We start from the raw sequence: 14,236 nt of genomic DNA on the forward strand, positions 1-14,236 counted from the left end.
TTCTGAACTTTCGGCATCTTCCCACACAGTACCAAGCCCCCAAAACCAAGCCATGAAAGAATATCAGGTCTAAAAATAGAAAATTCAAAGGCTACAGGGGTTAAGATTTTATGCAAAGGTAGAAAGGTAGAAGTATACATTTGCATCTGAGAATTCATAAATATATTATCTAGACTGACCCTAGAGCCACAAATAATTCTGATTTGAATTTCCATGCTGGGGATAACTAGTAAGATTTTATAACCAGCCTGGCAGTTTTCATGTATTAAACGCTTTTGTGTGTATATGATTTATTCCCTTCTTCCTGCAGCTCATAATTTTAAAAAAAGTGCCTTTAAACCAGTACTTATTTCTTTTTGGTAAAAATAATCAGAATTTGCCTAGTGCTTCCCAAATCTGTGTCCCTCTGGTCACCTACAAATGGGTTCACAGTCTCTCCGAGCATGACAGGGGTCATAGAAAGCATGGAACAGAGCTTTCCAGCATCTCAAAAATTCTATATATCTTACAAAATTCCTGTAAAATAGCAGAAATTGTGTGCATTTGCCTGGGTCATCTTGTCATTCTCGCTATAGTCAGGTAATTTTCTTATGTAATGGTCTGCATTAGGTGATATTAATAGGTTAAAGGGTATAAAACTATCTAACAATTTTCTTATAAAGACAGAATAAGTACTAGCTCATCGAATATTTTCCAAGCTTAGCAAATGCCATTGTTTTGTAGTTTCAAAGTTTTTATTTAAATTCCTGTGAGTTAAGCAAATGCCATTTTGACGCCTTAACACCCTAAACAAAATGTGTAGCCATCCTGTCCTTCAAAGAAATAATAATTAAGGAAATAATTCTAAGTTCAGTACAGGTGCAAACTGCAGGTTGTATAATTGTTGTTGGGCATTAGGGAGTTGAAAATATATTATCTGGTTGTGCATGGATGTGTGTGTGTGTGTGTATAGTCTGAGAATTTTTGACTCGGGGGAACTTTACCAGCCCATCTCATTTACAGGTAAGAAATCTGGATCCCAGGGAGCTGAGATGACCTTCTGAAGGTTATGAGCTGCACTGAAACCCATTCTCTGTACTCCACTTTCATTGTTTCCTCGTTACACCGCAGTAGGCCTTGTTCTCTGAGACTCCAGTGACGATCCCTGCCTCATCTCGCATTATCTGATGGAAAATAGGAACAAATCTACTTGGAAAGGCAAAGTGCGACAAAAGTGTACAGCATTCTTATTTTTATTTTTAACATATGTACATGGATTATAGCTGCTTTCAACGCTGGCCTATTTATAAATGAATTCAGTGTCAGCAAATTAATAAGAACCCATTTTACCCTCAGCCCTGAAAATACCTTCGTATTCCAGACTTTGAAACACCATTACGTTGATTCTTTTTTACAAAGTAGAATCTCATTGTGTTAAAAATAGTGTGCTTAAAAACAATTTGGTTTTTGAAAAGTCTTACTATTTTTGTCCCATTGAAAGTCTCTCTGTAAATTTCATTTATAAAATCATTGCCTAGTAATTCAACGTTCTTTTTCGTTAGTGTTTTATTTTTAAAAAGGCAGTAATAGCCCTCACCCTCTGTGTTTTTGTTTGTTTGTTTAAGCCTCTGAATGAAGGACCTCATTCTTGAGGCGAGGTGGACTGGCCTGGGATCCACTTGATCCCTGGGAAACATAAGCTATTCTGTAGCCTCGCCTCTGCATTGGGCTTGCTTTTTATAGTCACCATTTCCAGTGAATCTACTGTTGTTGTCCCCAGTTAACAGATGAAGGAATGAGGTATTGACTGGTGGAATGACTCACCCAGGTGGCTCAGCAGTTGTGGAAGAACCAGGATTTGAACCTGGCCATCTGGCTCCCAATGTCTTCACCTCCTTTCTTCCATCACGAACTCTTGGGCAATCCGTTTTGCCTTTCTCACTGCTCTTCACTACAAAGAGAGGAGAGCAGATGAGACAGTCTGGATGGGCTCTTCCTGCTTGATAATTCTCAATCTTGAATACCTACAATCTGAACATTGTAGAGAAAAAAATATATTCATATTTAATGCTTTTTCCTTGCCTCTAATACTGGAACATCCTTAAAACAAGGAGTCGTGAATCCCAAAGTACATCAGAATCTTTTCATTGTTTCCCGTGTAACATGTCAAGGAACAAACTGTTTTTGATTTATTCTTACTGAAGTGCAGTTGACATATAATATTGTATTAATTTCAGATGTACAACATAGTGAGTCAACATTTATATACATTACAAAGTGATCACCATGATAAATCTAGCTACCATCTGTCACCATACAAAGTTGTGACATATTATTAACTTTATTCCCTGTGCTGTACATTGCATCCCTGTGTCTTATTTATTTTACAACTGGGAGACGTTTGCCTATTCCTCACTGCAAAGGATGAGTCTTTTGAAGAAGTTTAGGATAGGGCTTCTGGGTAGCTCAGTCATTGATGCATCTGCCTTCGGCTCAAGTCATGATCCCAGGGTCCTGGGATCGAGCCCTGCATCAGGCTCCCTGCTCGACGGAGAGCCTGCTTCTCCCTCTCCTTCTGCCTGATGCTCCCTGCCTTTTGCTCTCTCTCTCACTCTCTCTCAAATAAATCAATAAAGTCTTAAAAAAAAATAAAGAATGTGAGGGTAATGTCATGGAAGTCCCTTCATGTGGAGGGTGTAGACTTGTCTCTGGTGAGGGATTGCTGGGGTTGCTTACATGCAATAGCATGTGACTTACTGCTGTGACTTAGTGCTCACAGCAAGTGACTTAATTTCACTATTCTTGGTGTCCTCCTCTGTGAAATGCAGATGGTAACAGGAACTTTGCTATTACTGAGGATTCAGAGTTGCGACAGGCGAAGTTCTTAAAACAGTGGCCAGCATCCAGCTTCTGGTAATTGCTGGCTAAGTACTGTTCTGATAGCTCAGCTCTTCTGGTCACCTTTATTCCTCATGAAACCTCCAGTCAAGCTGTATTTCCCAGTGCTGCCATTCCTCACTAGGAACACAGACAGGACTGCTCGTCAGTCTCAGGGGTCGCTCCTGCCATGCACGCGTCCCGATGAGGACTACATCCTGCCATTAGCCACGGCCCTTCGTCCCGCTGTTCTTCAGTCCCCGAGGCCTCTGATTTCAAAACGCAAAAGGCAAAGGGAAGTAGGGTACTTCCTCCTGTTTCTTCCTGTGTGACTCCCGTTCCCCCAGCCTCCACCGCTTGCCCCTTCCTCCCTCGCCAGAAAGGGGAACGAACTGTGTCCTCCCCTCGTACACTGACTTCTGGGGTCTGGCCCTCTGTTGGGGGACTGTCCCACTGTTTACTTTTTAATGAACCACTAGCAGCATTTCTCTCACGACCAGTTGAAAAGAGCCTGTGAGATCTGGATATTATTTGGAGGTTTGAAGGAGAGGATGGAAACGTAGATTTAACTGTGTGTCAAGGCCCAGCATCTGCCAGACACTCCGCCCTCCCCAGCCCCAGGAGGTCACTAGTAGTGTATCCTTCCTACTGCTGAGGAAGCTGGGGAGAGAGATGCTCGCATCCCCGACCCAGTGAGAACCTGAATCGAAACTCACCTGACTCTGAAACATATGTTCTTTTCATTATGTGACACAGTGGGAAGGAGCCAGGTGCTATTTTTCTCTGAAGACAGTGTTGATCTGCCAGGGATGATGGGTACATGTATACTCAGCATGTGAAATTTCAGCTTTAGGTCTCTACCAGAGACTATTCACCAGATTTTTCCTCTTCCTTTCCTTATCTCCTAGAAATGTTCAAGTCTTTAAGAAGCCACATAGTACACTGATGATGATGATAAAAGGAATATTTAATAGCCACTGTTTACTAAATCCATCTGGGTGCTAGGTATCTTATCACAGACTTTATATACATAAGCTAATTTGATGATAATAAATTTTTAAGTTCATATATTTTACAGATTCGGGGAGTTTTGTTGTCTAAGGTTACGTGGTATGCTAATAACTATTACACAGTCCTGCTTCCTCATTCCTGCTTACCCTATGGCCTCCCATAATCCTGAGCATGTGTTCTCTTCTGCTAATGTCTCTGTGCTTGCATGAGTTTAAGTTTCCATATCAGTAATTCTGTATGTCTGAGAGTAATGGAAAACCTGAAAACAGTGACTTTAAATCGTAAGCAAGGAATTCCTTAGGAGGCCGGTTCACGGTTGGTGTGGTGATTTCACAGTGTCCTCTGGAGCTCCTTCTAAGTCTCCGCTCTAGGGGACAGCCCTCACTTTCATGCTGACAGAATGGCTGCAGGAGCTCCAGCCATTGCTGGACAAGAAGTGTTCTGAACTGGAAGAAGTTGAGGCATGAATGCAGAAGCAAAAGGAACAAGACAGTCAAGTGTCCTTCCTCTTTTAAAGATCTTTTCTGGAAACTCTACCCAGCACTCTCTTTGTATCTATCACTGATTACGGGTGGGTCATAATGATCACTGTAAGTTATAAGAGAGACTGAGAAATGTACTTCTTTTTGGGTGGATGCACTGTTGCAGTGAACAAAATTGGGGATTATTAACATGGAACCCAACCCACTAATTTCTTGAAATGAGTTTAAATAAATTCATCAAGTCACTCTCCCCAGTGACTCTCTAGGGGAAACTTGGAGTATTCTAAGGCTGAGAATATCTTGAGAAGATGAAAGAGTTAGTTCAATAGAAACTTTAACCAGGTAGACTGTGTCTTAGGTATTCAAGAGAGTTGTCAGGAATACATCTTGACCCAACCCAAGGGAAGGGAAGTAAGGTCCAGAAGAGGAGTGTAACCTGGTGATTTGAATCTTACACCACTTGGACTGGGACTAGTAGGGGGAAAGCAGAGGAATCCTAGATTCTAAATAAACCCTAAGTATTAATAGTTAAGGTCATGCCACTTGTAAGCTTTTACTTCATAAATATCTTCTGTGGATGTAAAAGCAACTCTTTCATATTTGTGTTGGCTGGGGAAGGTGCAGTAGAAGCAGCGTTAATTGGGAAACAATCAGGAAACAAATACAACGAGAGAGTGGCGGGCTTTGATGATGGGAGTTGGAATCCCAGCTGTACCACTTACAAGCCTTGTGACCAGGGAGCTTGGAGAAGTCACCTAACCTTTCTAAGTCTCCTATTTCTAGTGTAAAAAAAGAAAAGAAAAGAAATAGATGAACTCTTCCTCACTTCTTTAACAACTGACAACGACTTAGAGCCCAGTGCCTGACACAAGGTGGTTGCGGTGGTATTCCTGCTGTTGGTACTGTCACACTGCACAGTGTGTTGTCTAGCAGCAGGGGCTGGCTGTGTACTTGCTGTGAGCCCCTCGGGATGGGGTAGAGGGGTGGGTCAAGATCCTGGTTTCTCTGGAAGGAGCAGTGCGAGAGAATCTGGGAGAGTGGGTGGGGAAGTTAATTCCCAAAGCAGCAGTGACAAGGAAATGTCCTGAGCTCTTGTTAACTAAGGCAGGAAACCTACTGGGTCACCTAAACTGCAGGTTCCAAATGCTCATTTGGGTCCTGCTAAAGAAAGCTCATGATGGAAGGTTTAATTTCTCCACCTTTTACCTTCCTTATATATAAAATGAAGATCAGCATAACGACTACCTCTCAGGTTGTTGTGAGGATAACACCAGTAGAGCCCCTTGGCGCATAATATGTGCCCAATAAATATTCTCTATTGTTCATGATGTTTCTTCCCTCCCTCATCCCCCAAGTGAGAGTAGGGCTCGTCGGTCTCAGTTTTGTCTGGTTATCTTGGCTTTAGTAATCCCGTAAAAACTTTAACTAGATCATGAAGTCCACGTATCATCACACTGGGCCCCAAAAGATATTGTGATAATGTGATTAATAACGAGTTCTTGGGTGGCAAGTAGTGTTTTAGAGTACTGCCGCAGACTTGTAAATTCCACTGGCTTCAGTGCTTAGGAAAGTGAGACTGACAGCTCATTGCCCGGGGCAGCAAACACACAATCCGCCTGTGTTTACGTTCCAAGTTCTTTAAATAGCTTTGTGTCCCAGGTCAGAACTTCACTGTCTCCATTTTACTGCCAGTGACACAGGCTGGGGGTTGGGGTGACATATGTTCTTGCAGCTCATTTCTGAGATGGGAACGGGCTTGACTAGGAACTAGGTGTGGGGGGAGGGGAGGTGGGGAATCAAAGAACAGCCCGTGTTCGTAGAAATGACACACCCAACCCTACGTTCGTTACCATCGCCTTGCTTTATGTTTCCGACAACGTCTGTCCTTTTAAAGCACTTTCCTGTTAGTCATGTCATTTGATCCTCTCCAAAACCTATAGAGATGGGCAAGGAGATGTCATTAACATTTTTTTAGTTAAAATAAAAAAAATCAAGGCTCAGAAATGTAAAGGGACTTGCTCTTGATTGTCACGGGCTGGACTTGAACCCAAATCCCCTATTCTCAGAACCAAACCTTTCCTGTGTAACTGCACATTGCTGCTAGCCTGTGTCCTTACTCATCTGGAAGAAAACAGCATTTATGTATCTTCATATCTACCCATCTAGAAGTCTGGAATCCACCAAGATAGAAGAGGCCGGTGCATTGTAGCTTACGGCCCAGCCAGAGTAGAGTGTGTTCCCTTAGGTTTGCTTAGGGCTCAGGTGCAGGGGTCTGCACCAGAGGATTCTTTGCAAGTGGAAACAACCACATGGCAGGCACAGGGCTTTCTGCACATACAGAAGGTCTTTGCTATAAACCCTGCTCCAGCCCTACCCCATCCTCCACCCCTGGCCTTGAAATTCTGCCATTTGGAAACTTGAAGACTAATTGGCCTTTAGAGAGATTCCAATTCAAATAGGAATTCTTTACTATACATTAACAGGTTATACTAAAAACAAAACAAAATAAAACTTGGGTACTCTTTTGGGTAGGGGTTGATCACAAAACCTGGCTCCTTCCATGGTCCATGAGGCAGGAACCATGAAAGGCATTGTAAAGAGCCCATGAGATGGAGGTACAAGGATTGTGCAAGTGTAAGTGGCCCCCATATCAGAGAAGAGGAGTGTGGCTGGGATCCTGATCTGGGAAGGAGGAGAGAAGTAGGCACAGCTATAGAGCACGGGACGCTGGCTCTGACCCCGAGAAGCTCTTCAGTGGGGAGACATGAAGGCAGTCTGGCGGATGTCACTGTTAGGTCCAGGACTGGACCATGTGCGACCTCCAGAGCCATTTGGGTTGCTTTGACCTCCAGCCATCTGTGTCTGGGAATGTAAAACAAATGGTTAATGGCATCAGATGGTATATGATCTTAAATGTCCCCCCTGCTTACTGCCATAAGAGGGAAAAGAGCCCCCTGGAGAAATCATCAAGGATGCAATTTTCAAAGTTGCAATTAATTGCGTGCTCAGGAAAGCTCATCCTCTGCTAGTCATTCTGTCGAGAAAGGGGGAATTAAGGGTGATGGAACTGTGACTGAGAGGCCAGTGTGAATCGTCCTTTATGAGGTCAAAGACACAGACCCAGAGAACAAAAAACATAAGGGTCCTATGGTGGGGTAGGTCGGGAGCTAACCTCCTTCAGGCAAAATATGTGCCCAGGGATAGGTCTGACTGTCTGACCTGGACTTCACAGTCGCATGGGGACTGTCCTTAGGTTGCTTTTTCAAAATGCCTTACGTCCATGGTGGCTTTGGCCAAACCTGCCTCCCGTCCTCTCTTGGGAGCCCTCCATGTGGCTGCGGCCTCTCATTTCACCCTGCAAACTTCCTCACTTCCCCCCTCTTTCTTCCAGCCAGTGAGACCTGCAACGATTTCCACCCAATGTTCTTCACCCACGACAGATCCTTCGAGGAGTTTTTCTGCATCTGCATCCAGCTCCTGAACAAGACGTGGAAGGAAATGAGGGCAACTTCTGAAGACTTCAACAAGGTAAGGTGAATCAACAAGGCAGAGGCAGCAGTTTCCTGCGTCCCCAAGGGAGCCCCACCTCTGCGTCGTTCTTTAGCTCCCATACCTGTATGGACACGAGCTGTGTGTGGGTGGTGCTCTCATCTCTGCAAGGATGGGCCTAGAGCAGCCTTGTTCCGTTTTGACTAACTACACTGGAGCCACCAGCGGAGACCTTTCCCTGAAAAAATACTGTCTAGATTAATTTTTTCATTTAAGGGCATTAGTCCAGGGTTCCGTGTTACGGCAGCATCCACTGGGGAAAAGGCCTATCCCTTCACCTGTGTGGATGGCCGTTAGAGAAAAAATGAGATCAGGAAGGCTGCTCTGTCTAGGTGATGGGGTTTCTTTGCAGATTATGGATGTGTTGAGATAATCTGCCCTTCGCTGTGTCAAAAAGAGGTTTTATTCAAAAGCAAAATCTCTTTCAAGGAGTTAAGTTTATATGGCACTTTTTTTTCTTTCTTTTTTTTTTTGTTTAGAGAAATCATTTGATTCTTTGAATGGACGTGTTCTTTGGTTTTCTGTGAAAGTATGAATTTTGTGTTTCTCTTTGTGAGTGAATGTTGGGCGACGAGAAGACTGTTGGCCAACTTAGCAGAAGTAGAAGTATCATGTGAACTTTTCAAGAGAAACAAAATCTTTATCCTTAGGTAAAGGCCTTGTTGACCATAACCCATGGCCAGTAGTAACTGATGGCTGGGACAGGCATAGTGGGAGAAGTCTTTAGTACCATTACTTTGGTACTGTTTCTGGATCTGGGTTTGATTGGCTCCATCACCCATGGCTGCTGACCTGGTCCTGGGGACATACCTGTTGCTAAGAGTCCAGGGGTCTGATCACATGGTCGTCCTGTGGGGCCTTCACAGCTGGTGAACAGAACGTAGAATTCCAACTGCACTTGATATTCTCATTGGTCTTTGCTTCCCTGTCACCTTTCCTGGGAACATACATTCCATCCTTCTTTTCCACCATATTTCTGGTTCGTGGCCTCTTGAACCGATACTGGTTAAAGGAAAGGAAATGAGGGAAAGGCAATAATACTCTTCGCCAAGCCTCAGTTGGGTTCTAACCTGATCGTCTCCATCAGCATGATGATCATCCCTGTGTGAAGCAAACCCGTTCTGTCTTAGTCACCTTGGGCCATCTATTGAGTTCATTGAAACAGGTCCCAGCGGCGCCCCCCTGTGGAGAGTCCTGATCTGCCAGCTACAGTCTGAAGCTGCCAAGGGTCTTAGCACCTATGCCCAGGAATAGGCATGACTGAAGAAGGGAAGTGAGGGAAAGAATCCAGTAATGCCTCCTCAGTTTACTTCACTTGATTATGAGGGACTTTCCCAAATCATCCCTGGGAAAGAGGCATAAAGGAGCAGGGAGCGTAGTGTCCCCTACATGCTGCCGTGTAGTGATGGTGATTATGGCTGTGAACAGGCAGTTGGAAGCCTGAGAGGCAGAGGGTCCCACCCTATGTACACATATCCCTTGGTCAAGAGTGGATACCAGAGGAGGGTCAGGGATGAGAATGACAAGGGCTTTCAATTTTCTACATGAGTTATTTTTGTTTTGTTTGCTTTTTTTCTTTTTAGAATCATGCAGGCCTTACTTCTATAACAGAAAAATCTATCCGTTACAAACTATTTTATCATGCATATACTAATTTTCCAGGGTTGCGTTCACACATTACTACAGATTTTGTAGTTGAAATAGTGCAAGTGTTCTCTCCCATAGCTCGGGAGCTCAGAAACCAGAAATGGGATTCATGGGTTAAAATCAAGGCGTTAGCAGAGCTCTGGTCCTTTTGGGCCCCTCTAGAGGGGAAGCCATCTCTTTGCCTTTCCGGGTCCTAGAAGCAGCCTGTATTCTTTGGCTTGTGGCCCTTTTTATCTTAAAAATCAGCCAACAGCAAGTTCTATCCTTCCCATGTCCCACCTCATCACTCTGATCCTGCTTTGGCTTGGATCTTTTGGACCCTGTGATTACCTTGGACCACCCGGATAATCCAGGGCAATATTCCCTATTTTATGGTCAACCAATTAGGGACCTCAGTTCTGCCTGCAACCTGAATTCCCCTTTGCCATATAATGTAACATATTCATAGATTCCGGGGATTGGAATGTGGACATCTGCAGGGGGGGTGCATTTTTTTAACCTACCATAATATATATTTAGTTTGTAGGTGTATTGCATTATATGTCTATCTGTGTGTATCCATTTAAAGTATTGAAATGTGGACAGATGAGCTTTTTGTTGTTGTTTTATTTGCTGGTAGAGCAGTATACCAGTCAGAGTTCTGCTAGTGGTTGCTCAAATACAGATTTAACTATGTCCTTTTTCTTTTATGGCCCTGTTCTGCCTCTAGCAGGCTTTTGAAAAGAGATGGACCCTGTGTGAAGGCCTCTAGGTCAGTTCTTCCTGATTTTTTTCCTGCTGCTTGTCTATCAGCCACTGCTCTGCTTTGCTAGATAATAAATTGGAAAGGAGAGAAGAAGAACTGAAATATTCACCAGTTCATTTTTCTTCTTGTTATTAACTTGGTAGCAGAAGCTATTGAATTTAGGAAGAAACATGGATTCAGTGTTATTGGTAGATTGAATGTTTTTCTTGTTCCCGAAGATTGTCCAAATTCGAATTCAGAATATCTTAAAAGAGCCCAACATGAGATACACTTTCTTTTGAACTTTCTTGGACACCGTCTCAGACTGTCGCCACTTTGAACAGTAGTGTGGATGGCGGATTTGCTTGTCGACCTACGGCCCAGGTTCTCTAAGAAGGGGCTTCGCTATCTGCCTTCTTCTGCTCATTACTGGAGAAGCTGTATCCCTCAATCCAAAATTCTGATTTTACAAATAATAACTAGATTCCAGCAGTTGCAGGAATTTTTTCTACAGCACCCCTTGCTTGGGACACTAGTTTGTAGATGTCTAGTGCTTGGTAGTTAATGCTTCTTCTGCTGGAAGGGAGGTTTGGAGATGCAGCTGCCTTTTTGCTGCTCCAGCCTGGGGAAGCAGAAGATGGGATTTTTTTTTTTTTTATTTATGGGAAAGAAGTAGAATTAGAGAGTGATTAAAATATTTATGCTTTGGAAAATGCTTTTTTCCAGTTTCCCAATATAGCAGTCTCTGAAGAATAATCCATTGATTCAGGCCATCGAGTTTGTATTCTGTTTTTGCCTTTTATTACCAATATTTTAGAGCATGCATTATTCATTTTTATGGGCATTAGAGAAGAGTTTAAACTGCAGCCGGATACCTCAGCACACAAGTGGCCCCATAATCGTTTCATTGAAGCCCTCATTTTTTAAGCAGGGTAGGAAAGAAGACACAAGAGATTTGGGTATTTCAGGTATGGGAATCTCAAAGCTTTTGTTGCAGACTGTGCCACTTTAGAAATTCTAACAAGGGTATACACATCAAAATCGATATTTGTGTGGAGCAGTATTTCTCAACCTCCTCAACCTTACCCAAACCTTAGAATCACCTGGGGGGCTTCAGAAACCTCTGTCATCCCAGTGCGCACTTGCACAGCATAGCAATTACTACTTTGGGGTGGGGGCAAAGCTCTCAGGAAGATTTTTCATGAAGGCAGATTGGATCACTAAGGGTGAATCACATCCACAGAATGACCATCAGTTGATACCCATAACACAAACCACCAACTAGCGCGAATTGTGTGCATTGGTGAAGTAGTCCGTCCATTGGTTTGTAAGGCCCAGGTTCTAGCCCTGGTTCTGCTACTCAGGAACTCTATGCCTAACAATTAATTAAAAGAATAATAAGTGGATACCAGTGTCCCATTGCCTTCTCTTGCAGTGCTGTGATACTAAATTTAAGTAATAAATGTAAAACTGCTTTGAGGAAGTAAAATGTCATATGCAGTTGTATTCTTTTTGTACATTATAAGATAAATCCTATCTATGAAAAATGAGTAAGTTGCCCTTTTCAAAAGAAAAAAAAATTTTTTTGGCCATTACATTAAAAAACAAAGAAAAAAGGAACAGAGGGGTGGAAGGAAGGAAGGAAAGACAAGGGAAGCAGCTTTTGTACCACAGGATTACGTTCTGAACTGAATGAACTCATTTAACCTTGGCAGAAATCGGGGTTCAACAGAAAACGTCATGCATTTGGGAAGAAATAACTATATTAGGTACCTTAGTTTTCCATGTGACAAGCCATAGGCAGCAGCCTAAAAGTCAGGTTTCATAAAAGCTCGGGTGCTTAATGGCTGGAGAGAGTTAAGACTCTGTAGCTATTACCTCGCTGCACGCGGACTCTATGGGGATGTCTGAACCCACTAGATACCTTCAAAATACTTGTTCGTGGCATCGGTGTTACTTTCGATGCGATCAAAATCGCCATTGAAAACAAGATCAAATGACTTTGCCATGCTTTCAAATTGCCGAAATGGAAGAAACTAATGGTTTGAAAAATGTTGTCACTCTTAGAGCAGAAGCACTATTTTGAAACTTGACCCAGCAGAGTAATATGCAAAGCACACATGACAGAGGTTAGGATCTCAGGCTTGCAGATGAGAAGCCATCCCCTTGAAAGAGGAGAGCCTGTGCACAGGGAGAACCCAGGCCCGTCAGACAAAGCCGCAGCTGCCCCTGGCTAAGCTACGGGCTCCATCTGAGTCAGTGGGAGAAAATCTCAATTAGTAAGAATTGGAGAGCAGTACAGAGGAAACATCCTAGGAAGTCCCCTGGAAGATTATCCATGGAAAATAACCACTAACTAGTCACATCTAATGGATTATGAGGTGGCATAGAAAAGGGATCATTTGAGAGCTTGAAGGCAGTGATTGTATGAATGAGAAAGAGAAATATGTTCACTCCCCGAACTGTTTCCAGCTTACTGACTTTCTGTGCATGCTTTTCAGGGGGCAATTATATATTCCGGAGTCCCCTTCCTAGGCCAGCTCAACTTCACAGTGGAGCAGACGGCACTCTCGCTGGTTAGCTGAGCTGGCCTAGGGAATGAAAGGTGGTCTGTAACTCTCGCCATGAATAAACATGAATCTCTTCATTTGCATGAGGCAGGTGACTGTAAAATATCTTGGAGCAAGTTGTGAAAGGCGGCTTTGTGCATCCGTGCCCAGGGGAAGCTGGGGAGGACTCAGTGTTGTTTATCTTCATTAGAATTCCATCTAAGGCTGCTGGTATTGATCTGAACCGGGCCTGGGGTAGCTAATAAAGTAGGTGTATGTTTTAATTGAAACATGAATATTTAAGTAGAGGAGTAGTCTTTTAAAGGGCCTCGATGTCGTATAAGGAGGTTATCCATTTTTCAGCTGTCTGGGCCATTTACAAGTATTTATTCAAAAAGCTGCTCATGTTTCACAAAGGTCTTTAAGGTTTGACATGAAGGAAATCATACTTCCTGTAGAAGCAAATGCATTATACCAATAGATTTATTTTTTTGCCTTTGATGTTTCCTGTTGGATAGGTAGAAAATGGTTTCGTGTGTGCACCGTGCACACACGTGTGTTTAAATGAGTGCTTTTAAGCTGTTCGCTCAAGGTATTGTTCCCCTTTTTTTAATGGAGTTAGCCACTTCCACTGGGATAGGAATCCAGGAATGTCTTCTACCGTCCTCATCACGATCATTTGTGCTATCTAGTACTGTCCTCATCAATATCAATTTTGCTATCTAGAGACAGCAGAAAGACTGAAAGAGACCAGCTTTATGACCTTTTTTTCCCCAAGAGGTATCTTTTTAAAAAGACCCCGGTGGGTGTACTTTCTCAAAAGAACTGTATTAATTGCAGGTAACATGGGCCCGACCAAGACAGGTTGCATGAGGTGTTATTTCCCAGACTCTTTTGCATTACCAACCCCCCCAAGGATCTCTTTTAGACAGTTTTCCCTAATCACCCTCCCCCTGAGATTTTAATTATGCAAATACATTGTTACCTGTTTATATATTGTCTGTTTATCTGTGCTTCATGCATTAAGAAAGTAAGATATTTTTTTGCTCCTCCAAGAACCAAATTTCTCCCCCTGGGGGCACAATTCCCTGCCCCACTGAGAAAGCCAGGAGGAGGGGAGAGAAGGGAGAGGTTGAGCCTGAGCAGAGCAGGAGAGTCTGGGGGCAGTCCTGGCTCAGGGGCTCCTCACCAGCGGTATGTCCTAGGGCATATCCTTCAGCCTCCAGAGCCCTTCTCACCTGTAAACTGGTAGCAGCAAAATAACAAAAACAACAATGATAATAGTAACAGTGGTATTTCCCCAAATCACTGTGAGGATTAGGCCCTTAAAGGTTGGCTTTGTAAATTGCCCCATACAAATGTAAGGTGCTAGTGTCAACAGACAGAACCTAAATTGACAGTCATTTGCACTTGGTCAT

The 14,236-nt window shown here is 43.3% G+C and overlaps 1 protein-coding gene across 9 annotated transcripts in view; it reads left to right on the forward strand.

Moving 5' to 3' along the window:
* Positions 1-14,236, forward strand: part of ELMO1 (engulfment and cell motility 1) — a 522,832-nt gene that overhangs the window by 357,222 nt on the left and 151,374 nt on the right. For all 9 annotated transcript variants that reach the window (XM_032305259.1, XM_032305268.1, XM_032305261.1 and 6 more), the window contains one exon: positions 7,741-7,877. In XM_032305259.1, the coding sequence (XP_032161150.1) occupies positions 7,741-7,877 (137 nt within the window). The remainder of the gene's footprint in view (positions 1-7,740; positions 7,878-14,236) is intronic.

Source organism: Mustela erminea, chromosome 11 (genome assembly GCF_009829155.1).
Source record: "Mustela erminea isolate mMusErm1 chromosome 11, mMusErm1.Pri, whole genome shotgun sequence".
NCBI classification, from domain to species: Eukaryota; Metazoa; Chordata; class Mammalia; order Carnivora; family Mustelidae; genus Mustela; species Mustela erminea.